This window comes from Triturus cristatus, chromosome 6, assembly GCF_964204655.1.
Source record: "Triturus cristatus chromosome 6, aTriCri1.1, whole genome shotgun sequence".
NCBI classification, from domain to species: Eukaryota; Metazoa; Chordata; class Amphibia; order Caudata; family Salamandridae; genus Triturus; species Triturus cristatus.
The window spans coordinates 12,494,596-12,520,339 of NC_140589.1; the positions used below are offsets into that span (position 1 = coordinate 12,494,596).

The 25,744-nt window shown below is 48.8% G+C and overlaps 1 protein-coding gene across 8 annotated transcripts in view; it reads left to right on the top strand.

Annotated features, from left to right (window-relative positions):
- Positions 1 to 25,744, top strand: part of KLHDC3 (kelch domain containing 3) — a 445,816-nt gene that overhangs the window by 46,558 nt on the left and 373,514 nt on the right. For all 8 annotated transcript variants that reach the window (XR_014962883.1, XM_085610129.1, XM_085610133.1 and 5 more), the window contains exons 2-3: positions 7,892 to 8,140; positions 24,450 to 24,626. Coding sequence is in view for 7 of the 8 variants with exons in the window: in XM_085610129.1 (XP_085466255.1) it covers positions 7,987 to 8,140; positions 24,450 to 24,626 (331 nt within the window). In the remaining variant the exon portion in view is untranslated. The remainder of the gene's footprint in view (positions 1 to 7,891; positions 8,141 to 24,449; positions 24,627 to 25,744) is intronic.

Genomic DNA, 25,744 nt, shown 5'->3' on the forward strand with positions numbered 1-25,744 from the left:
TGCTAGGTCTAGTGGAACGCGGTTGTCGCGGGGAGTAGGTTTCAAGCGCAAAAAGAAACATAGTCTGGAATGCCCATGATGACCCATTATAGCTAAACGGCAGCACTAGATATGGGATACCCTTATTAATGGTATGCGGCATCAAACCACACACCCAGCAATTTGTTGTGTTCATAACTATTTGGTGCTGGTGCAGGAGTTGAATAAACAAATTGTTTACGAACTCAGAACGTCTAGCTTGTTCGTGTTCACGCAGAGGGTGGAAAGAGTGTGAGGAAGCAGTAGGAGGAGGTATGGGCTGTATAGTGGGTGCAAACGGCACTTGAAAAGACAATAATACATAACCTACAGAAAACATCATCATGCTAAATAGGACAAACAGACATAATATTACTAAACGTTTGCTATTCACTACTTTACATATTCTGCTCTTAAAATTTATTTCCTCAGCGGGTCTCTTCATCTCGAAAAACTCCATCCTCTAATCGTGCTGTTCGCGGAGGATGAGTGTCTTCTGCTAAGGAGTACACCTGTCAGTACAGGGAACGCCCTAGACCAACCAGACCGTTAACCTAACGTCTCCGGCTTGTACCCCAAAGTCTTGGCACCGCGACCTTGCAGCTGAACCCGGATGGCGGTTCGAAAAAGCAAAAATAAGAAAGTTTCTCAGATGGAAGAGAGAGCTGCACTTCTCAAAAAATATCAAAGAAAAATAATTTTTATTTGTCCATAGTTCTCGGCCTCAAATTGTAGCGACTTCTTGTAGGTACTGTTTGGTCTTGAAACAAGAGTTCAGGCTCTATAGTGTCCAATTGAATTGACGGTGACACAGTTTCTTGCAAGATGTCATCGCTTTCCTTTTACTCGTGCATCGCTAAACGGCAGAAAACGAGGCACAGTCTGTCTGAGTCAGCGATCCCTTTCTGGACCCACTGGTCGTAAGGCAAAGGCAAAGGGACCTTCTTACAGTGAACGCCGTGTATCCAGTTCTTTTTCCCTTTCACTCGAACACCCGATCTCGTGGAAAGAAGGACGAGATGGGGGCCGGTCCAACGGGGCTCATCATTCTTTGTCCTTTTGAAGTTTTTGACCAGCACCCATGATCCAGGATTAATGGGATGTCCTGGAGCTTCAGAGACCTGAGGCAGAGTATCATGCACCTGTTGGTGTAAAACACACAATTTAGCCGTCAATTTATACAAATAATCAAGCAGTACTGGGTGTTCGATCTCACTGAATTTTGTAGGCCTTGGCACTCCCCATATATTGGCCGGGCGGCCAAACATGATTTCGTAGGGACTAAGTCCCACTCACGAATGCACAGTCATTCTTGTTGATAGGAGTGCTAAGGGCAGAGCGTCAGGCCATTTAAGACCAGAACTCGCTTGGATCTTGGCTAATTTGAGCTTCAATGTGCCATTGTAACACTCTACTAGTCCAGCTGATTGGGGGTGATTTGCAGCGTGGAATTTCTGTTTTATAAGCTAGTCCCTCACATACATTCTTCATCACTCGTCCCACAAATTCACTCCCATTATCACTCCATACCATTCTTGGCATTCCAAACCTAGGAAAGAATTCTTTGACAAGAGCTTTAGCTGTGGATAAGGCAGTATTGTCTTTTAGGGGATATGCTTCTATCCACCTTGAAAAAGCGCAGACAACAACAAGTACATATTTCAAATTGTTGCACCTTTCCATGTGGATGAAATCTAGCTGCAAAACCTCAAACGGATACGTTGGAGGCGCAAAATGACCAGCTGGAGTTGGGGTTCCCCTACCAGGATTGTATTTCAAACATACCATGCAATTTTTGACCACATTCTCTGCACACTTGGGAATTCCAGCATTCTGCCATACTGGAGCCAACAACTTACAAATCCCTTTCACACTGATATGCGCCATTCCATGTGCCATCGTGACCACTGGAAGCACATATGCATCAGGTAACAACCATCGCCGGTGTTCTGACAAATCAATCCAACAACCATTTTCATCCAATTTACCCTCACTTTCTTTCCACATGCTCAATTCTTTCTCTGTGGCTTCAGCTTGAAGGGACTTCACACTCTCTATCGTGTCTTCACACATTCCAACATCATCAACCCATCTTGCAGGGCCTGCAACATACATTCGCTTCGTCACATCTTTTGCTGTTTCTTTCGCGATTTCGTCAGCAAATGCATTACCACGACCAACATCATCAATAACCTTCTTGTGTGCACTGCATTTCACAATCGCAACTTGCAACGGTAAGGTCAACGACTCGAGGAGATCATTAACCAACTGACCATTCTGAATCTTGGTTCCATGCGAAGTCAGGAACCCACGTTCTTTCCACAAGCGCCCAAAACTATGGGCCACGCCAAAGGCATACTGGCTGTCAGTATATATGTTCACTTTCATTCCTTTTGACAACACGCATGCTCTTGTAAGTGCTATTAATTCTGCTGCTTGAGCCAAATTATGTGGTATACGTGCAGTTTCAACAATCGTGTGCAAAGTCGTGACAGCGTATGCAGCAGTCGTATCACCATTCGGAAGCTTGAAACACAAGCCATCCACCCATAAGGTACCATCACACTCAACCAGGGGAGTATCTTTAAGATCCACTCTCCCTTTGGTTTCGTCTTCTGTTCTGAACAGACAATCATGCTGTTCAATCTCATCTGTGTCTGCTGAAATCGGCAGTAAAGTAGCTGGATTCAACGTGTTGCACCTCTTTATGTGCACATGACTCGCTAGCAGTGTCAACTCGTACCCTGACAATCGAGCACTAGTTAAGTGCTGTGTCTTGGTCCTGTTTAATAATGTGTCCACTGTGTGTGGCACCATCACAATCAATGTGTTGTTCATTACTAACCCAGCAGACTGTCGAATAGAAACCGCTGCTGCCGCTGTGGCTCTCAAACAACTTGGCAATGCCTTGGCTACCGGATCCAAAGTCGACGAAAAATACGCGCATGGATGCTGTCTGTCTCCAATAGACTGTGTCAGCACTGACAACGCACAACCTTCTTTCTCGTGAACATACAATGTAAAAGGTTTACTGTAGTCGGGGGTACCCAACACAGGAGCTGAACATAATGCACTACGCAATTCCGAAAAACTTTTCTGACACTCTTCAGACCACGGGACGGGATTCGGTGTATCTTTGCATGTTAATGCTATCAAAGGTTTTGCCAGCAAAGAAAAACTCGGAATCCACTGCCTACAGTATGAAGTAATACCCAAGAAAGCACGCACTTCTCTCTGTGTTCTTGGCACGCTCAATTGTGCAATGGCCTGAATTCTTTCTGGGGTCAGTTTCCTTCCCTCCTTCGACAAGAGATGACCTAAGTAGGTCACTGCTTGTCGACAATATTGCAGTTTTGAGAGAGACACTTTGTGATGAAAGGCAGACAAATGACGTAACAATGACAATGTAGCTTCTTTACAAATCTCCTCAGTATCCGCGGCGATTAGTAAATCGTCAACATACTGAATAAGGGTAGCACCACTAGGTAAAATAAGTGCATCAAGCTGCGCTTTTAAAGCCTGACTTTATATTGATGGACTTTCACAGTAGCCCTGCAGAGCACGTTTAAAGCGGAAGCTGCGACCTCCTAAACTAAAACCAAAAATATCCCTGCTTTCCTCTGCAATCGGAATGCTAAAGAAAGCATTCTTTAAATCAATCACTGAGAACCAAGCAGCGGAAGCTGGGATCATAGTTAACAAGGCAGTTATATCCGGGACAACTGGAAACTGTGGCACAACTATCTTATTGACCTCTCTAAGATCGATCACAAATCTGTAAACAGGTGGCTGAGAAGGGTCAGTACGTTTTAAAACAGGCAGAACCGGACTATTGCAAACGTTGCCTCTTGTCTCTTCAATTACCTCCTTTTCAATCAAGTCATAGATGATTGCTAACAACGCTTTCTCACCTTCATTAGAGATCTTGTACTGGGGAATGCGTGGCAATTTAACATTGGCTTTCAAAGTGACCACATATGGCGGTATTTCCAAAAGGCCCACATCATTAGGGCCAGAAGCCCAAAGGACATCCGGAAGAGACGACAATTCAACTGGCAGTTTATTCTTCGACAAATACATTGGAGAAATCACTTCCCTACCCTGTATAAGTTGTACTCCAGAGGGGGAACAATATAATGTCGCATGTAATCTCTTTAACAAATCCAATCCTAACAGGTTTTCACCACATCCTGTCGTTAGGATAAGGGGTGCTTTCAGCTCACAAGGTCCAACAGAAAGGGGCATAGGACTAGAGATCGGGTTCCTAACCGGGGCGCCAGAAAAACCTACTGAAACATTCATTTCGCCAGACAAAGGCGCGCCAGGGAGTTTTGAGTGCATAATTGAACTCTTTGCAGCACCAGTATCCAACAGAAAAGGCTCTGATACACCCGCTGTAGTCACCTTGACATACGGTCCACTCTGGTCCACTGGCACTGAAACAACTCCCTCTCTCTGTCTATGGCTGTCCTAGTAATCATCACCTTCCGCATTTCCATCTTCTGCATAAGAGTCGTTATTATAGTACTGAGCTGTCCTACCAGTTACATTGGCTTGCTGATCAAAACTGTTCATCGTATTTTGAGGCGGAAGAGGACGCGCGTTCTGGGGAACATTCCCACGCCCTCTACCCCTAGGAGCTTGCTGACCACCTCTACCTCTCGTGCCATAAGCATTATTCGTGCGCTGCGACAATATAGGACAACTATACTTAAAATGACCTTCTTTTTTTTTTTGAAATCTGTTTTTATTGTTTTAAAGTAAACATTCTTTGGCATGTGACACAATAGGCAAGCAAAGAGTTGATAGCATAGGCAAGGGAGCGCCCCGCAATAATTAAAATTACCTTCTTGTTTGCAATACGAACACTGATTGGGACCCACAGGAACTCGCGGTTGGGAATATTCGAACCTTTGTATGTTTCTTTGAAATTGCTGAGGTTGTTGATAGTTACTCTGACTACCGCGTGGTGGGTAGGCCTGCTGTAACAGAACCTTCGTTTTTAACTCTTTTGTTTTCTTGTCTGCTCTATCCTTCTCATCTTTATCCCTATTTTGGTAATACTGTGCAGTAGCCAGTATTTGCGCTGATGAGGTAATAGCCCAAGAACTCTCCGAATCTTTTAATTTCTCACACAACTCGGGAAGCAAATTATGCACAAATTTATCAACAAATAACCGTTGACCACCTTCCGTACTCATGTCTTGACCACTGTGGTCGATAAATGTTTCCTCAAACCTGGTGAAGAAATCGAACACTGTTTCGTCTTTCTTTTGTTTGCATGCGGATAATTTATCCCAATTCACACGTATCGCCGGCATTAGTCTTCATGTAGGTAATAATTCTACCAGGGAGTTCTGCTACTAAGGGCTCAGGTTTCGCACCACCAACTTGTCTAGTGTCTGTAGCAGTGATATTAGCCCATGTGCCACCTAGTTCTGGAGCATGATCTGCATTACGAATCAATCCCCATAAAGGCTGCGGAACGACATTCCCGAACAACATATCTATGTCAGCTAGGTTCATGACACACGATTCTGCGGTTTGTGATAACTCCTTATAATATCCTGCGGGGTTTTTACGGGGGTCAGGCAATGTCTGCTTAAGGGCTAAAACTTCTGATCGCTTCCATGGAACATGTACCCAAACACGCTGGAAATGAGCTGGCATAGCAGCAATACCGTTAGCGGCATCAGCCGCAACCGCGTCCTTCCATACCGAAGGGACTTCTCTCATAGGGTATTGTCTAACCCTCCTATCAGAGGAGTCCTGTCCAAACAGTGACTGAGAAGGACCCTCGATCCTAAAAGACAATGTCGCAACTGCTTTCTCAACATCGGGACCCACAATCGTACCTTTTCCGAATTCAAACCGTACATGACACAATTCCTGCGGGCTTAAGTCCAAACCATTATCTTCCAATTCCTCACAGAGGAATTCACACATTTTCTCAAACGTATCTCTGTTTTGGTGCTTCCCATTGATGAAAAACATTTACAACAGACTCTACATCATATCTTGAAGGAAAAACAATCCATTTTTATACCATGCGGTCTAATACTTCTTTCTCTTCAGAACCTGGCAGCTGACTACGCAACTGCGTACGTTGTGAACCAGGGGTCGTACTAGATGACCCAAAGAGAGGCGATATAAAACTAGTGACAGCACTAGCTATTCGTTGTCGCGTAGAAGGAGAAGTTGAGGCAAGAACAGGGGGAAAGACAGAGGGAAGAAAAACGGGTGCAGATACAGGTACAGGGGTCGTATCAGGGAGAGCGCCGAGGGAGGCAGCTGATGTACTAGGTAAAGTCGCAGAAAGCGCAGCAGAGATAGGCAGCGAAACCGGCGGCCCTTGAGAGGGCTGCGCCGTAGGCATAGGAGCTGGATGAGGAGGAGCTGGCGGCTGCGGGAAAGCTTGCGGCAAATTAACTAGAGGCCGTACATTTAAAGGTTGCAGGGGCGCTGTAGCACTCTGCGCATACGGGGGTGGCAAACTCAGCAAATGTGACATTAGGGGATCTTTCTCTTTTTCTTTTGACAAATCTTGCTGAAGGGGCGACAAGACTGGGTAACATTTATCAATCACTAGTTTACGTTGCCTTCGCAGCTGCTCATTCATTTGCTCTTCTTCATTATCTTTAAACTGCAAGGCTGCTTGCATTATCGACATACCTTTCTCCCTTTTATTTTTCTTGGCTAATTTAATTTCATTCTGTTTGGTTTCCTTTCGCCATAGGCGGAAAGAATCAAACCTCGCCGGCCGGGCTTTCTTCTTAAATAATTTAACTTCTAAGTTATCTAGGATTTCTGTGTCCTGACAATAGTCCCAGTGGGTCACCTTGTGGGCTCTGGTGGCATTAACTTTTGGCCACACACCCATGGTGGCAGCGAGGTCCCGTGGTGGCAGCGAGGTCCCGCCCAAAGCACCAGACAGTCTTAATGTTCTCTTTTGCTGAGGTGCAAGTTTTGGGAAGAAGCTGTTGCCTGTTTTGGTCGGTGGGGTTAATAATAATAATAAATCTTTATTATTCGGAAGCAGTCGCCACCATAAAAGCTACAATCATACAATAAAAAGATCATCAATACATAACCAGTCAAGAGATTCAGATAAAACACTGCTCATCCCTCATCCAATTTAAAATTAAGGTAAAACGCCACACTTGGTCTCAGGTGATTAAAAAAAAAAAATAATAATCTGGAAAAACACTGCTATAACTCAAATGGCCATTCTGTGGCTAATCGGGTCTCGATAATCTAGATCTGTAGGCCACACACACAAAAACCTGTCCATGCACAGTGTGTGAGTTCGTTAGGCAAATTCTGGCATGCCTAAACTTCAGGCTCTTTAAAAGGGAGCAAAGAAACTGCCTTCTTGGATGGGTGAAATATTTACACAGAAGGACAAAATGTAACGTATCCTGTGGAGACCTAGCGTGGCAGCCACCGGGGGAGTTGTCTGGCAGATCCAGTTGGGCTTCATTCAGACGATGGCTCCTATGAAGAGGGTGCTGCTTTGTTTTCTTCTGCAGGTGCTGGCTTTAGCTCTTGTGATGAGGTGCATGTGTGGACAGGAGTGTCTTCATTGGGTCGCTTTGCATTGGTCAGTGGTGCTGTGTGGTTAGATCCAGAAGAGATCTGGAGTTGACATGAGAGAAAAAGCACCTGCGTGGGTTTGTTGAAGACGGCAGCCCTGCTTGTTGGCTTCATGCTATCGTTGGAGGGTAACGCTCCTCCCATTGATAGAGGTAGGTTTGCCTTTGATCTTCTGGTGTGAGTCTGGATTCAAATGTGGGGGCAGAAGGCTTTGCCAATGCTGGGGTTTCCAGTTGAAGATGTGACCTTCTTCTCTTGCTTTCTTTCTTCCTTGATGCAGGAGGAGGCCGCGTCCTGCGCCAGTCACTGCGGGGATGGTAGCCGTGGGTCTGGTACGGTACCTGGATTCGCACAGCACCGCCAGCTCGGATTGGGATGTTTCGGTGGACTGTGCACCTGGAAGGAGGTCCCCGGAGAGTGAACCACGCAGCAGTGGCCGTCGGGCACAAAGTCTATTCCTTTGGGGGCTACTGCTCGGGCGAGGACTATGAGACCATGCGACAGATCGATGTACATGTCTTCAACACAGGTAAGGACCCTCCGGCTGTGCCTTACTACTTAGCAAGTTTCAAGATCAGATTTAAGTTTCCTGGCATGTTGGTCAAACCGTTCACAGTACCTGGATATGCTCCCTTTCCAGCCTTCTGTGTGGCGTAACAGAAAGATAATTCTAAAATACTTGGAAACATCTTAAACTTCCAGTCACTGGGCGCACTTTTCCTTAGTACCTGTTGACTGGATGAGTGCAACTACCAAGTGAATGTGGCAGAGAGCCCACTTGCGGTGGTGGGGCACCAATGCCTACTTGTAAGTGCTTCCTGTATTCTTTTCAAGAGATAAAGAGCATCACGTTTAACAGTTATATACTGTTTGTTCAGGGGGTGACGTGCCTCTATCAGACTATAGGGGTTTGCCCAAACGACCCCACTGTACCTGGCCATTAACTAGTAGAAACGGGTATACAGTGGGAACTCAACGCAGTCAACACTCACATTGGTCACCGGTATGTGTGTTATTTCATCACACACCATGGTTTATTCATTGGCTTATGAACAAAGTTAATAACCCTCACTCTCAGTACTTGTACCTGGGAAGAACATATACATTGACCTGTAAATGGACAGACTACATTTCGCATTCATAATGAAAGAAATGTAACTAGAATCCTAGACGGTGGGCACTCGATCGCCCTAATAGTACCTACCTGCAAACAAATCCATGAACTCTAAAAGGGACATGACCGCTAGGAACTCTTCCTCAGCCGTCCAGTTGTTTCAGACATGTGTGGCTTTCTCCCGAATTGAGTGCGCAGTCTACAATACTGCTTTCAAAAGTTCTAATTTAAAGACTCGTCGGATGAATAGTGTCATTGGAGGATTCTTCTGAATTAGAATTTTCAAAAGCAACATTTGGGACACACACACCAAAGAAACAGTCAGTGTGTGAACTGTTCTAAGGCCTACCTCCCACTGTGTTGAGTTTTCGTTAGATAATCTGTTCCCACAGTATACCTGTTTTTTCTGTTTTCTTCTGGGAAAGAAGTGAGTGACCCCTCGATTACCTGCTATGAGTGTGCATGGGGTACCATCTGCGATGGAAGCGAATAAACACTCCCATGTGGCTTGGGGTGTAGAACCTTTTAAATCATTCCACAAGACCCAGAATCACAGAAGAAGACACTTGGCAGTTGTTTAGATGAGACTGAACCTGCATTGGAATTCACACTGAAAAGATTGTCATAGGGCAAAAAAGATGGACTCTGTTATTGTACAGTAAGGTCAAGGAAGCTAACTATACACAGCAAGAGAAAGCATAAACCCCAAGGACAAAACAGTGCTTTGAACTGATGGACTAGGAGAGGGTTGTCTATGGACTTGGGGAGGGTTGTCTATGGACTCTGGCAGGGTTTGTTTATGGACTCTGGCAGGGTTTGTTTATGGACTCTGGCAGGGTTTGTTTATGGACTCTGGCAGGGTTTGTTTATGGACTCTGGCAGGGTTTGTTTATGGACTCTGGCAGGGTTTGTTTATGGACTCTGGCAGGGTTTGTTTATGGACTCTGGCAGGGTTTGTTTATGGACTCTGGCAGGGTTTGTTTATGGACTCGGGCAGGGTTCCTTAATGGACTCGGGCAGGGTTCCTTAATGGACTCGGGCAGGGTTCCTTAATGGACTCGGGCAGGGTTCCTTAATGGACTCGGGCAGGGTTCCTTTATGGACTCGGGCAGGGTTCCTTTATGGACTCGGGCAGGGTTCCTTTATGGACTCGGGCAGGGTTCCTTTATGGACTCGGGCAGGGTTCCTTTATGGACTCGGGCAGGGTTCCTTTATGGACTCGGGCAGGGTTCCTTTATGGACTCGGGCAGGGTTCCTTTATGGACTCGGGCAGGGTTCCTTTATGGACTCGGGCAGGGTTCACTTATGGACTCGGGCAGGGTTCACTTATGGACTCGGGCAGGGTTCACTTATGGACTCGGGCAGGGTTCACTTATGGACTCGGGCAGGGTTCACTTATGGACTCGGGCAGGGTTCACTTATGGACTCGGGCAGGGTTCACTTATGGACTCGGGCAGGGTTCACTTATGGACTCAAAGGGTTTTTATGCACTACATTGACCTGGAGATGTACTAACGTATTTGATAAAGAAGGCATTATGTATTGTATCTATCAATATGCAATGTATTCCTTTTATTAAGTTGACCTGTCCTTCATCAGCTGTCTGTATAAAAAGAAAAGCAAGTTACTCTTGGTTTTATCTGTAACATCTGAGTAGTATTGTTACAATCGTGAATCTTGGGGTGGTGGCAATAATTTTTGCAGCAAACACAAGGAGATGATGGACGGAGCGCTGAAACTTTTCACACACTCGCCCCCAGTCACAGATTTGGGTTGAATCCATCATCGTTCTTTAGCTCCCTTTGCCACCCCAGTTCAGACACAGCTATATGCAAATCAGTCTTGACCCTGTGCCTCATCAATCAACCAATCAATCAGGGGATTGTAAGCACGCTACTTAGCGTGAGGGTCTCAAGGCGCTGAGAGGGGAGGGGTGAGTCCGCAGCTCTGTTAACCAAAGAGCCAGGTCTTGAGAGTCTTCCTGAAGGTGTTCATGGAGGGGGTGCGTCTGTCTGCCGAGAACTTATTCCAGTCTTTGGCTGCTATACGAGAGAAGGATCTTTCGCCTGCTCTGGCTCTGTGGATGCGTGGGCTTTTGGTCCGTGCGAGATTAGAGGTTTCGTTTGGGTACGTGGAGGTTCATTCTGTCGTTGAGGTATTTAGGTCCGGTGTTGTGTAGGCGTGGGTGAGTATTTTGAAGGTGACTCTTTTCTCTACGGGAAGCCAGTGGAGCCTTCGTAGGTGTTTGCTGATGTGTTCGTGCTGGGGGATGCCGAGGACAAGTCTGGCGGCGGTGTTCTGTATCGTCTGGAGTTTGCGGAGTAGGGACTTGTTTATACCGGCATAGAGCGTTTCCATAGTCTAGTCTGCCGATGAGTGCATGGCTGACCGTCTTCCTTGATTTCAGGGGGGATCCACTTGAAAGTCTTGCGGAGGATGCGAAGGGTTTTGAAGCAGCTGGAGGCGACTGCGTTGACCTGTCTGTTCATGGTGAGGGATGAGTCTAGTACGATGCCGAAGTTTTTGGCGTGGTCCGAGGAGACTTGTGGCTTCCAAGGGCAGTCGGCCACCAGGTGTTGTCCCATGCTGAAGGCGTGGTTCCAAGGACGACGACTTCTGTCTTCTCGGCGTTGAGCTTTAGGCAGCTGTTGGTCATCCAGACTGCGACATCCTGTATACCTTTCTGGAAGTTGAGTCTGTCTTTGGCGAGGGAGAGGATGAGCTGGATGTCGTCGGCGTAGGATACGATGTTGAGGCCGTGTTGTCGGATGATGGCGGCCATGTAGATGTTGAAGAGGGTCGGGCGCAGTGATGACCCCTGTGGGACGCCGCAGGTGATTTTAGTGGGATCGTAGAGGAAGGGTGGCAGTCAAATCATTAGACTTCTTCCGGTGAGGAATGATCGGATCTTGTCTAGGGCTGTTCCTTGTATGCCGGCGTCGTGTAGTCTGGCGATGAGTCTGCGGTGGGAGACGGTGTCGAAGGCTGCTGATAGTGGATAAGGGCTGCGGCATGGCCTTGGTCCAGGATGATGCGGATGTAGTCTATGGCGGCGAGTAGGGCGGTCTCGGTGCTGTTGTTGCTTCGGAATCCGGGTTGAGGACGGCGTTGCCTTTGATGAAGCTGGTCAGTTCCCTCTTGACTATTTTCTCTGCAAATTTGGCTGCAAAGGGGAGGAGCGAGATGGGCTGCTAGTTCTTGACGTCAGTGGGGTCAGCATTGGTCTTCTTGAGCAGGGGCCTGACCTCTGCCCATTTCCAGTCGTCTGGGAAGGTGCCTGTTCTGAAGGTGGTGTTGATGGTGCGTTGTAGTTTGAGTTCGATGGAGGTGGCGGCTCTGTGGTAGACGTTTGGAGAGCAGGGGTCAGTGGGGGCCCCTGAGTGGATGCCTTTCATGGTCGAGGCGGTGTCTTCGGCTGAGATCGGCATCCAGGTGGAGATGGTGGGCTGACTGGTGTGTTCGGGTGGGGGGGGGGAGGGGCGGCTGTGGCTTCAGGTGGATGGTCGAAGAAGTTGTCGTAGAGGTGTTTGATCTTGAGGTGGAAGTAGGTTCCGAGCTTGTCGCAGAGGTTCTGGGATGGGGTGATGTCTTTGGCTTCGCTGCGGGGGTTGCTGAATTCCTGGCGTTAGTCCAGGTCTCCGTAAAGAAGGCGATGGTGGGTGAGAGAGAGTTGAGTAGGTTCCAGATCTCCACAGCGTGTTTGTGTATGGAGCGTACGTTGAGGAGGATGCATCTTAGGGTGTCGCCGGTGTCTGCCACGGCGGTGTTGGCTAAGGCGGTGTTGGAGGCAGGGGTGGTGGTGAAGGTCTGGCGGCAGTGGAGGCAGGAGAACTGGCATGGATCGTGTTTGGCGTGGCCTGTTGGCAGTCTGAGTCGTCCGGGATTGCAGGCGTGGAGGGTGGCTGTGCTGTAGCGGTGGGTGGGTCGAGATGCAGGGTCTCTGGCGCTGGTCGGGTCACTGACGAACACAGATGGGTTTACCCTCTGGGCGCCAGCGGCGGGGCCGCACAGTGGCCTCCATTAAATAGGGGAGGGGGAGAAAAAGCGCATCTGGGAGGCGGGGTGGTGGGAAGCGGCAAGCGGGGAAGTGGGCGTGGTCACCAGGCGGAGAAAATCAACGGTGGCGAAAAAGGCAAGAAGTGCCAAAATGAACAAAATAGACAACAATGCAAGAGAGCTACCACAAAATCCAATACTCAACAAGAATACTAGGCAGGAACAGGACAACGCAGAGAGCGGGTCTAGAGCTGACTCAAACCCCGCTCTTCAAGTCAGCAGTGGTGAGCGGCCAGGCGAGCTGCAGGGAGGAAGAGCGGGACCCAGGTCAGGAGGTCAGGAACTGGCACTCATGGGAACAGTCCAGGCCGAACTGCCAAGCTATGTCTTCCCTGGACCTGAAAACAAGCATTCTGGGACCGATTTCGGGTTAACACCCCATATCAACCAGTCTAGCTTGAATCCAGTGGCAAAGTGAGCAAGGGACCCACGTCTGGGCATACCCTGCCAACATAGGGCGAATAAAGCAAACGCAAGGAGATGGACGGAGCACTGAAACTTTTCAGACACTCACCCCCAGTCACAGATCTGGGTTGAATCCAACATCATTCTTTACCTCACTTTGCCACCCTGGTTCAGACACAGCTATATGCAAATCAGTCTTGACCCTGTGCCTCATGGGAACAGTCCAGCCCGAACTGCCAAGCTATGTCTTCCCTGGACCGGAATCAAGCATCCTACGACCGGTTTCTGGCATTTCAGCCGTCTTCAGCCAGGTTTGCTTGAATCCAGTGGCAAAGTGAGCAAGGGACTCTCGTCTGGGAATACCCATCCCACTTAGGGCGAAAAGCGTTACAACAAACAAATGATGGACGGAATGCTGACAATGAAGACATTCTCCCCCAGTCAAGAAACCCCGAAACACAGAGCAAAGAGAGCAGGCTCAGCACAATCATCAAGACGTCAAGCTGCCATTTCACGCAGAGTATAGAGAGCATGCTCCGCACAATCATCAGCAGTGTAAGCTTCACTTTCACACAGAGTGTAGAGTGGGCTCATCAGCAGGGCAAGCTTCCCTTTCACACAGTGTAGAGAGCAGGCTGAGCATAATTGCATGGCTCGGCAAATCATGAACAGTGCAAGCTCCCTTTTCACACAGTGTAGAGAGAAGGCTCACCGTAATTACCAGGAGTGCAAGCTTTCCTTTCACACACAGTGTTAAGAGCAGGCTCTGTACAATCAGCAGTGCAAGCTTTCCTTTCACGGAGTGTAGAGAGCAGGCTCAGGGCAAGCATCAGGAGTGCAAGCTTCCCTTTCATACTGAGTGCGGAGTGTGGGCTCAGCATAATCATCAGGAGTACAAGCTTCTCTTTCACGCTGAGTACAGAGAGCGGGCTCAACACAATCAGCAGTGCAAGCTTCCCTTTCACACAGAGGGAAGAGAGCAGGCTCAACACAATCATCTGAAGTAGAAGCTTCCCTTTCACGCAAAGTAGGGAGAGCAGGCTCGGCGTAATCTGCAGCAGTGCAAGCTTCCCTTTCCCACCGGGTGCAAGCTCCCCTTTCCCACCGGGTGCAAGCTCCCCTTTCCCACCGGGTGCAAGCTTCCCTTTCCCACCGGGTGCAAGCTTCCCTTTCCCACCGGGTGCAAGCTTCCCTTTCCCACAGGGTGCAAGCTTCCCTTTCACACTGAGTATAGAGACCGGGCTTAGCATAATCAGCTGCAGTGCAAGATTCCCATTCACGCAGAGTGTAGAGAGCAGGCTGAGCGTAATCATCCGGTGTGCAAGCTTCCCTTTCATGCAGAGTGTAGAGAGCGGGCTCAGAATAATCATCAGTAGCACCAGCTTCCCTTTTTATGCAGAGTGTAGACAGCTGACTCATCAGGATTGCAAGCTTCCCTTTCACCTAGGGTGTAGAGAGCGGTCTCGGCACAGTCATCAGGTGTGCAAGCTTCCCTTTCACGCAGTGTAGAGAGCAGGCTCTGAACAATAGTCAGGAGCGCAAGCTTCCCATTCACACAAAAGGTAAAGAGCAGACTCGGCACAATCATCCGCAGTGGAAGCTTCCCTTTCACACACAGTGTAGAAAACAGGCTCAGCATAATCATCATGGATGCAAGCTTCAGTTTCACACACTCTGTAGAGCACAGGCTCAGCATAATTATCAGCAGCGCAAGCTTCCCTTTTACGCAGAGTGTGGATAGCAGGCTCATCAGGAGTGCAAGCTTCCCTTTTAGACAGTGTAGGGAGAAGGCTCAATGTAATCATCCGGAAATTAAATGTTTCCTTTTGCACACAGTGGGGTAATCCTCAGCATAATGAGCAGTGCAGGCTTTCCTTTCACAGTATAGAGCATTCACAGAGTGCAAAGAGCGGGCTCAGAGTAAGCATAAGCAATGCAAGCTTCACTTTAAGCCGGGTCTGGTGGCTCAGTGGACTAATGCGTCTGCTGCAGGGGCCTGTGTTCAACCTCATGGTCACAGGTTCAAATCCCGGCGGGTCCACTCAGCCTTTCATCCATCTGAGGTCGATAAAATGAGTACCATTGAGTTGGGTAACAATAAACATCTGTTATTCAGCGCCAAGATACCCGTAGTGGTGAACGTGCGCTTTACAAATACACGTGTTATGTGTTATGTTACTTTCACACACAGTGTAGCGAGCAGGCTCAGCATAATCATCAGCTGTGCAAGCTTCTCTTTAACACAGAGTAGCGAGCGCAGGATCAGCATCATCAGCAGTGCAAGCTTCCCTTCCACACAGTGTAGCGAGAAGGCTCAGCTCAATGATCAGCGGTACAAGCTTCCCTTTCAGGGCTCTCAAAATCCACTCGCATTGTGGAGTAAGAGTTATTCAGGACAAGCTATATTTAGAGACTCCTTGCTCTTTCTGGCCAGTTGAAACCCTCTAACTCCAGTCACAGAACAAGATTTTAAGGCATCTTTATTGCTCACAAAGTGCAATAATCTTGTTTTCTTGTCACATTTGCTGGCTTCCAGAGGCAGAGGTCAAAAGTCAGTTTATCTTTCTACATTTATCTTTCTTTCTGTGACTTAAGATAAAGGATTTTGTAAAGTGAACTGTGTGACAATTGAACTGTGCAAAGCATGTTTAATGAAAGGCTGTAAGAAGTCAGGCTTTTTTCTAACACAACGCTGAAATATCCAATTGAACTGTTCAAACATTTCAAATATATTTCACTAGTTATAAAGACCCATTTGCGTAATTCTGTGGTGACATTTTTTTTTTTAAAGGTTAAAATCAAATTAGAACACCCATTTCCAACCATTGTTTCTGCGCTATTATCAGTTAAACTAATTGTTATTGGGAACGTTTGTGGCAAATATGCTATCTGTAAATGACGATGCACTACCACATCATGCTTTGGTAATATATTTATGAAAAGTGAGTTTTAAACCTAAACCAGGAATAATTACTGCTCCTGTCCAGATGAAAATGCTATTAGTGAACTAAAGGGCAAGCCATGAATCATGTGTACCCTATATATGGACTCAATTCTTGTTATTCATGGGGCAAACATTTTGTCCAGTAAATAGTTTTTTGTACAGCAAAAATAGCGAACTTGCATATTTGAAGGTGCGATCTCATGTGACGATAAAGAAAAAGGCGGCTTCATAAGACTAAATATTTGCCTAGGATCACTGTTAGACCTGGCACATTGGCGTGGGTCTCCCTTCCATTTTTCGCTGTTGCCTCGTGTGTTTTTAGTTGCTCAGGGCACTGTGCCACTGCTGTCCAGTGCCACAGTGCAAGTGCTCTCTACTGTAAATTGTTGTATGAATTTGTGATTCCATGATTGGTTGGTTTGGTTTACCTGTCAGACCCTAGTACAGTGCACCAGGAGTGTCCAGGGCTTGTAATCCAAATGCTGCTGGTGGGCTTGCAGCACTGGTTGTGCCACCCACAGAAGCAGCCGGTAAAGAGTGTGTCTAAGGTCTGCCATTGCAGAGCCTGCGTGCAGTCTGGTAATGTCCTGCTGACTGGGCAAGTGCACCCACTTGCCAGTCCCTAAACCCTCCCCTTTTCTTCATATCAGACACCCCTATGGTATGCCCAAGGGCAGTGTGCATTGGAAGTATGAGGTAGGACATGCCCTGGTGTGTGTGGCATGTTCGAATAGTGAATTGCAGCCATTTTCGTTTTTCACTATTGAAGGCTACCTGCTCTCCATAGGCCAGAATGGACAGTTTGGTTATTACATCTTATAATCTTAACTGACTCGGGGAACATGGTAGAAATTCGAATTTAGTATGCCTGAACTCAGAATGATAAAATACATCTTTTAGTGGAGTTGGTTTTAACATTCTGTGTTTGAAAATGCCACTTTTAGAAAGTAGGTCTTTTTTTGTCTAACCATTCAAACCTGTCTCTGCTAGGCTGTGTATTCCCTGTCTGGAGTTTGAGTGACAGGGTTGGGGAATTCCAGGAGACAGAGTGAGGTGTCCCAGTGGTGAATAGAGAGATCTGCATCTAGATGGGTCGGAGGAGTTGCACCTGGGACCTGAATAGGGCTGTGCCTTCCCTCCACAATGCTGGCTCCACCTCCTGTGGTGCATCTGAAGTATCTGCCCTGCACTCTGAAAGGAAAGAAGAAGTCAGGTAAACAAAGTGCTCCAGGACTGACCAGAACCGGTTTGAACAAGGCAAAGGCCCCTCTGCCTTCAGAGGACAAAGGATTTTTGGGTATAAGTATTGGGACCCTGATCCAAGAATTTAGATCACTTTGGGAAACAAGAATAAACTCTGCTGAGGAGAGGAACCAAGAAAAAACTGAGGAGAGACTATCCCTGAAACTGGGGGATTGGCCTGCAGGGGTTGCCTACTGCCAAAGAGAGGAGAAAGGAACTTTGTGTGTACTTTTGCTCAACTTGTGAAAGATCTCCAAGGGCTTGGAAAAGAGCTTGCCTCCTGCTGAAGAATCAGGAACAGACTTCAAACCCCAGCTCCCCAGAGTTCTTTGGAAATGCCTGCTTCTGTTTTTGGGCCTTCTGAGGGACTGCGTGTCGCAAGGAGCTGGAAGGGCGACTCAAGAAGAAGCGTGCCGCCGTCGGAGCTGTTGTCGTCTCATCGCGTAAAGTGTGTCGCCGCTGCAGCGGTCGCGTCTCGCATCATCGAAGAAGTGTCTCGCAACGCCGAAGAAGCGTGTCGCCATCGCAGCTGTCGCATTGCACCGCATCAAGGAAAGCGCCTCGCATCCACGGAGAAGCGTGCCGCCGTCGGAGCTGTTGTCGTCTCATTGCGTAAAGTGTCGCCGCTGCAAGCCATCGCATCGAACGGAAACGTCTCGCAACGTCGGAGAAGAGTGTTGCCGCCACGGCTGCTGTCACATCGCGTAAAGTGTGTCGCCGCTGCAGCTGACGCATCAAATCGAGTCTTCTCGTAATAGCGGAGAAGCGTGCCGCAGATCTTCACGTCTTTATTTCTTTGCACACACATCAACATCGTTGCAACACTTTAGTTGCCCTGTGTGTCGCATCTAAAAGGACTTAAAGTGTCACATTTAAGAACTAAAGAAAACTAGGCTAAATTCTACCATCTAAAGTAACAGTATTGTGTATTATTGTCGTTTATGGTCTTGTGGTAAATCTATGTAAAGAATACTTATTTTTGATATAAAACCTGTGTGGTGTCCATCTGTAGTGTTGTCACTTGATTACTGTATGTGTTCACAAATGCTTTACACACTGCCTCTGAGATAAGCCTGTCTGCTCGTGCCAAGCTACCAAGGGGGTGAGCAGGGGTTATTTTAGGAGTGTACCCCTTTACCCTGACTAGAGGCGAGGGTCCCTATTTGTCACAAGTGCATACCTGTGCCAACTAGAGACCCCCAAGTCTAACTATCGCACAATTTGAGACCAGTTCACGGGTCAAGTACATTACACTTAAGTTGAGTAGCTTATTAAAGTTACTAGACCTGCAGGTCTAGTAACATGTTAATGATTTTTGGAGCCCTGCCTTTAAACAGTAGGGAGAGCAAGCTTTGCATCAACAGTGGAAACTTCCCTGTCACGCAAAGTAGGAAGAGCAGACTCGGTGTAATCATCAGCATTGAAAGCTTCCCTTTCACACCGAGTATAGAGATCATACTCATCAGCAGTGCAAGCTTCCCTTTCACACTGAGTGTAGAGAGCGTGCTGAGCATAATCATCAAAGGGGATGGTGGATGGCGCGCTTGAGCAAATCAAACACTCACCCCCGTCAACTGATCTGGGTTTAATCCATCATCATTCTTTAGCTCACTCCACCACCCCAGTTCAGACATGGCCATATGCAAATCAGTCTGACCCTGTGCCTCATGGGAACAGTCCAGCCCGAACTGCCAAGCTATATCTTCCCTGGACCGGAAACAAGCATCCTGGGACCGGTTTCGGGGGTACAGGGTCAAGACTGATTTGTATATGGCTGGGTCCAAACTGGAATGGCATGATGAGCAAAAAACGATGGATTTAGGCCCAGATCTCTGTACTGGGGTGAATGTATGACATTGTTCTGCATTCTGTCCATAAATAGTTCTTTTGCATTTGTCACCCTGAGTGGGAAGGGTATGCCCAGACGTGAGTCCTTTGGTCTCCATGCCACTGGAATCAAACTATCCTGGCTGAAGAGGGGTGAAACCCCGAAACCGGTCCTAGGATGCTTTTTCCAGTCAAGGGAGAACTTGGCCTGGCAGTTCGGGCTGGACTGTTCCCATAGGGCACAGGGCCAAGACTGATTTGCATATGGCTGGGTCCAAACTGGAATGGCACGGGGAGCAAAAAAACCAATGGATTTAGGCCCAGATCTCTGTACTGGGGTGAATGTATGACATTGTTCTGCATTCTGTCCATCAATAGTTCTTTTTGCATAATCACAGCAGTGCAAGCTTACCTTCCACACATAGTGTAGATAGCGGGCTCAGTGTAATCATCAGGAGTGCATGCTTTCCTTTCATGCAGAGTGTAACAAGCAGGTTCAGCATAATCATTGCAAACTTCTCTTTCACGCAGAGTGCAAGCTTCCCTTTCACATGGTGTAGCGAGAAGGCTCACCAAGAGTGCAAGCTTTCCTTTCATGCTGAATATAAAGAGCAGGCTCAACGTAATTCTAATCAGTGCAAGCTTCCCTTTGACGTACAGTATAGACCGGGCTCAGCGTAACAATCTGACAGTGCAAGCTTCCCTTTCATACATCGCGTAGATAGTGGGCTCAGCGTAATCATCAGGAGTACAAGCTTTCCTTTCATGCAGTGTAACAAGAAGGCTCACCAGGAGTGCAAGCTTCCCTTTCACGCTAAGTATACAGAGTAGGCTCAGCGTAATCATCCTAATCAGTGCAAGCTTCCCTTTGACATACAGTATAGACCGGGCTCAGCGTAACAATCAGCAGTGCAAGCTTCCCTTTCACGCGGAGTGTCAACAGCGAGCTCAGCATTACCATTATCAGTTCAAGCTTCACTTTTACACACAGTAGCGAGCCGGCTCAGCACATGCATCCGCAGTGCAAGCTTTTCTTTCATGCAGAATGTAGAGAGCAGGCTCCGCTCAATCATCGGAGGTGCAAACTTCCCTTTCACACAGTAGCGAGAGCAGGCTGCGCATCAGTAGTGTAAACCTCCCTGTCACGCAGATTAGGGAGAGTAGGCTCAGCGTAATCAGCAGTGGTGTAAACTTCCCTTTCATGCAGAGTATAGAGAGCAGGATCCTCAGCAGTGCAAGCTTTCCTAATGACACAGAGTGCAGAAAGTGGGCTGAGCGTAATCATCGGCAGTGCAAGCTTCTCTTTCACGCAGAGTGTATAGAGCGGGCTTGGCATAATCATCAGCAGTGCAAGCCTCCTTTTCATGCAGAGTGCAGAGAGCGGGCTCAGCATAATCATCAGCAGTGCAAGCCTCCCTTTCATGCAGAGTGCAGAGAGCGGGCTCAGCATAATCATCAGCAGTGCAAGCCTCCTTTTCATGCAGAGTGTAGAGAGCGGGCTCTGCATAGTCCTCAGCAGAGCAAGCTTCCCTTTGACACAGAGTTTAGAGAGCAGGCTACGTACACACATTATTACAAGCTTCCCTTTCACAGCAAGAGCAATCTCAGCATAAGCACTGGTAGTGCAGTCTTACCTTCCAGATATCGAGTAAAGTCTCAGACAGGCTTCTTTTCAGAGAAACCAAATGGAGCAGCCATCTTGCAGTCCTCAGCAGTGGAAGCTTCCCTTATGCACACCGTAGATAGAGGAGGTTTAGCACAAGCTTTGACAGTGCAAGCTTCTCTTGTGAAGCGAGCAGAGACAGAATGCCTTGAACTCCCATACATAGAGGGTGCACAACTCTGGCTTCTCCTCAGTGGTCACCAGGGCCTCAAACATTGCTCCGGGACAGCGGGTCGTGGCTCAGTCTTGAGTTTTAGTCCCCATCCTTTCTGTTGAAACTACTAACAAATGTAGCTAAAATCCTTTGAATATTGCTTTTTAGTGAAATGAGCGCATGTTGTGTGAACTCAGTACAATTTCATAGGGGTATTGACTTCTGACATCTGAGCTGATGATGTGAAGCATTGGACATTAGCGCCACACATGTCAGAGCCTCATTCACAATCAAAGGATAAACTTTATGTATTTATGCCTGCTTGAACCCCAGAGGGATACCGGTGCGGGTGAGCACGTACCACAGTGATACCGGTGCAGGTGAGCACGTACCACAGTGATACCGGTGCGCGTCAGCAAGAACCACAGCGATACCGGTGCGCGTCAGCAAGTACCACAGCGATACCGGTGCGCGTGAGCACATACCACAGCGATACCGGTGCACATGAGCACATAGCAGAGGGGTACCGGTGCGCGTGAGCCCATAGCAGAGGGGTACCGGTGCGCGTGAGCACATAGCAGAGGGGTACCGGTGCGCGTGAGCACATAGCAGAGGGGTACCGGTGCGCGTGAGCACACAGCAGAGGGGTACCGGTGCGCGTGAGCACATAGCAGAGGGGTATCGGTGCGCGTGAGCACATAGCAGAGGGGTACAGGTGCGGGTGAGCACGTACCACAGTGATACCGGTGCAGGTGAGCACGTACCACAGTAATACCGGTGCGCGTCAGCAAGTACCACAGCGATACCGGTGCGCGTCAGCAAGTACCACAGCGATACCGGTGCGCGTGAGCACATACCACAGCGATACCGGTGCACATGAGCACATAGCAGAGGGGTACCGGTGCGCGTGAGCCCATAGCAGAGGGGTACCGGTGCGCGTGAGCACATAGCAGAGGGGTACCGGTGCGCGTGAGCACATAGCAGAGGGGTACCGGTGCGCGTGAGCACACAGCAGAGGGGTATCGGTGCGCGTGAGCACACAGCAGAGGGGTATCGGTGCGCGTGAGCACATAGCAGAGGGGTATCGGTGCGCGTGAGCACATAGCAGAGGGGTACAGGTGCGGGTGAGCACGTACCACAGTGATACCGGTGCAGGTGAGCACGTACCACAGTAATACCGGTGCGCGTCAGCAAGTACCACAGCGATACCGGTGCGCGTGAGCACACACACCACAGCACGTGAGCACATAGCAGAGGGGTATCGGTGCGCGTGAGCACATAGCAGAGGGGTATCGGTGCGCGTGAGCACATAGCAGAGGGGTACCGGTGCGCGTGAGCACATAGCAGAGGGGTACCAGTGCGCGTGAGCACATAGCAGAGGGGTACCGGTGCGCGTGAGCACATAGCAGAGGGGTACCAGTGCGCGTGAGCACATAGCAGAGGGGAACCGGTGCGCGTGAGCACATAGCAGAGGGGTACCGGTGCACGTGAGCACATAGCAGAGGGGTACCGGTGCACGTGAGCACATAGCAGAGGGGTACCGGTGCGCGTGTGCACAAAGCAGAAGGGTTCCGGTGCGCGTGTGCACAAAGCAGAAGGGTTCCGGTGCGCGTGTGCACAAAGCAGAAGGGTTCCGGTGCGCGTGTGCACAAAGCAGAAGGGTTCCGGTGCGCGTGTGCACAAAGCAGAAGGGTTCCGGTGCGCGTGTGCACAAAGCAGAAGGGTTCCGGTGCGCGTGTGCACAAAGCAGAAGGGTACCGGTGCGCGTGTGCACAAAGCAGAAGGGTACCGGTGCGCGTGTGCACAAAGCAGAAGGGTACCGGTGCGCGTGTGCACAAAGCAGAAGGGTACCGGTGCGCGTGTGCACAATACAGAAGGGTACCGGTGCGCATGAGCACAAAGCAGAAGGGTACCGGTGCGCATGAGCACAAAGCAGAGGGGTACCGGTGCATGTAGTATAGGAAGGCGGAATCTGACTACATGGTTGCCCCCACTTCGACTGGTGGGTCCCTGTGAAGGCAACTTTGATTTTCCTTGGGCTTCCCTGGTTGCTCCAGACGTGCCCTGACTTCTTACCGCGTGGTGAGTCCCTCAGACCTTGCTGGTCTGCACCGAAGCATCTTTCTCCTTTCTGCTTGGGTTGCTGTTGCCAAGACTTGTTGTGTCCAATCCAGGCACCGACACTGCAGCACTCGACATCCTTGGTGGGACAGCTCGAATTCAGCTCCTGGTTGTCCTCGACGCCTCCTGGTCCTCGTGGCTGAAGAGTCAAGCTTCACCTTCTTCACCTGAAATCACCCGACATTGGTGGGCGTTTGCCTATCGTGCCACTGGTCACTGGCTAGTGACCCAGACTCTGTCCCCTCTGCTTTCAGGTTCTTCTCGACTTCGATCCAGGCTTTGATCTCTTCGGACACTCCGCATCTTCCTGGCAGCAGCACTTCTTCGCCAGCTCCCATTGAAATAGACGACGCAACCCGACACGTATGCACCCGGCTTCCCTGGGTGGGGTAACTCGAGTACTCCGGTGCTTCAGTGGGTGTTGACCCTAGAACTTCCTAAGTCCAAAAGGGTTTGGTCCTAGTCCATCTCTAAGGGTCCCTAATCTTTAAAAATCTAACCGCGTCTTTCCCCATAGAAGCTAACGGGAGCTCGCGGCTGTGTTCTCACACTGTACACGACCCCCTGGGTCCCCTGTGTCACTACCTTGGGTGGTTCCTTGGGGTCCCAGCGATTCTACAGGCTCTAGGCCTTGTCTAGTTAAGTCGTGGTTCTTATACCACTATTTTAGTATATGGTTTGGGTCGCCCCTAGTGTAACTTATGTGTTTTGACCTCTAGCCTCATAAAGAGACTAGCAGGGTGTGTTTAGAAATAAATACATATATTTTATATAAATACCTGGTGTGGTTGTCTTTCATTTAACCATTCAAGAGATTATAGACTGGTAAAACAAGCTGCTTTACATTCCTTCAAGACTTAGCCTGAAGGCTGCTCTCCATAGCTACCACTAGGATAGCTTTCAATAAAGGTTGTCTTTAACCTATCATTAATAAGGGGTTGTTTGGACTGGTCTGGTGCAAGGTGCCCACCATAATTAATGGACAGCATATACCAGGCCAACTTGTCACAGTGAGCACAAGGCAGAGGGGTACCGGTGCGTGTGGGCACAAGGCAGAGGGGTACCGGTGCGTGTGAGCACAAGGCAGAGGGTTACCGGTGCGCGTGAGCGCATTCAACAGACGCTAGTGCTTCTAACTTTGCTTAGATCGCTGTCTGTGCTCTCGGCCACATAGTTTGGTCTTGTATACGTGGGTCTGGTTTCTTTGCTATTTTCAACCCTGCCACTTATATTCATTGCAGCATTGAATGTTTAGCAGTCCTATTGGATACGGAAAGGCTTTTCTAATCTGTACTTGTATGTCCCATGACAGTGTCTCTTCGTTGGACGACGCTTCCCCCTGTGCGTTGCCCAAGTGGTGGTCATGTGCGTGAAGTTCCCTATATGAGGTACGGACACACAGCTGTGCTTATCGATGACACGATCTACATCTGGGGCGGACGGAACGACACCGAGGGCGCCTGCAACGTACTTTATGCCTTTGATGTTGGTGAGTATCCCTTCTGTCGCCTTTTCTTCTAGCCACCGCAGCTGCTGAAGGGGCCACTCAGCGTTGAGGTATCTACTGTCTGTGGTAATAGCCAATCCTTGTACTTTCCCCCCTGAAGAAATCTGTGCAGAGAAAAACAAATGGAAAAAAGGGAAAATGTGGATTCTTGTGCTCTAAAAATAGATTCCAAATGTATGGCTCATTCTAGCCTTCGAAATGAAATCTAAATATGAGATCTGTACTGCACCCAGTCAATACTCATCTTGGCGTGCTTGTATTTACCTGCTGTTTTAAATGCTGCCTTCTGATATGACCTACTCCGCGCATTAATGTACTTTGTCTCTGTCTGCTTTGCGAACTTACGCCTTGTAATGCTTCCGGTTTGCCTATCCACAAGATTTTATCTCGTCGGTTGGCCTTACTGACACCCTCCGTCTTCCCAAGCTTCAGGTCTGCTCCTCCTGAGAAGCTGCACCTCCTGTTCCACTTCGGCTGTCCTTACTAGCGGCTTGCATCTTCTTAAGCTAAAGGTCTGCTCCTCCTGAGAAGCTGCTCCTCCTGAGAAGCTGCACCTCATGTTCTGCGTCGACTGTCCTTACTGGCAGCTTCCATCTTCCTAAGCTATAGGTCAGCTCCTCCTGAGAAGCTGCACCTCCTGTTCCACTTCGGCTGTCCTTACTAGCAGCTTGCATCTTCTTAAGCTAAAGGTCTGCTCCTCCTGAGAAGCTGCACCTCATGTTCTGCGTTGACTGTCCTTACTGGCAGCTTCCATCTTCCTAAGCTATAGGTCTTCTCCTCCTGAGAAGCTGCACCTCCTGTTCCACTTCGGCTGTCCACTCTAAATACCCCTGGACCGACTTCCATGCTGCCTGCAATCTGTGCCTTGCTCCTGACCGCAATGAGAGCTGCTGCTACTGTTGTTCGGCGTTCAGAGCGAGAGGACTCTGCACCAGCGCGGAGACGGATGGTGGGCCCGCAGCAGAATGGCTAAATCCTCTGTAGAGATGCCAGTTATCGTCAGTGAGGCTGATCTCCTCAGCGGCGAGACTGAAGCATTGGGTGAGTTCCCCGATCTCCCAGCACACCAGCCAAGTCCTCATTTCATCGACTCAGATGTC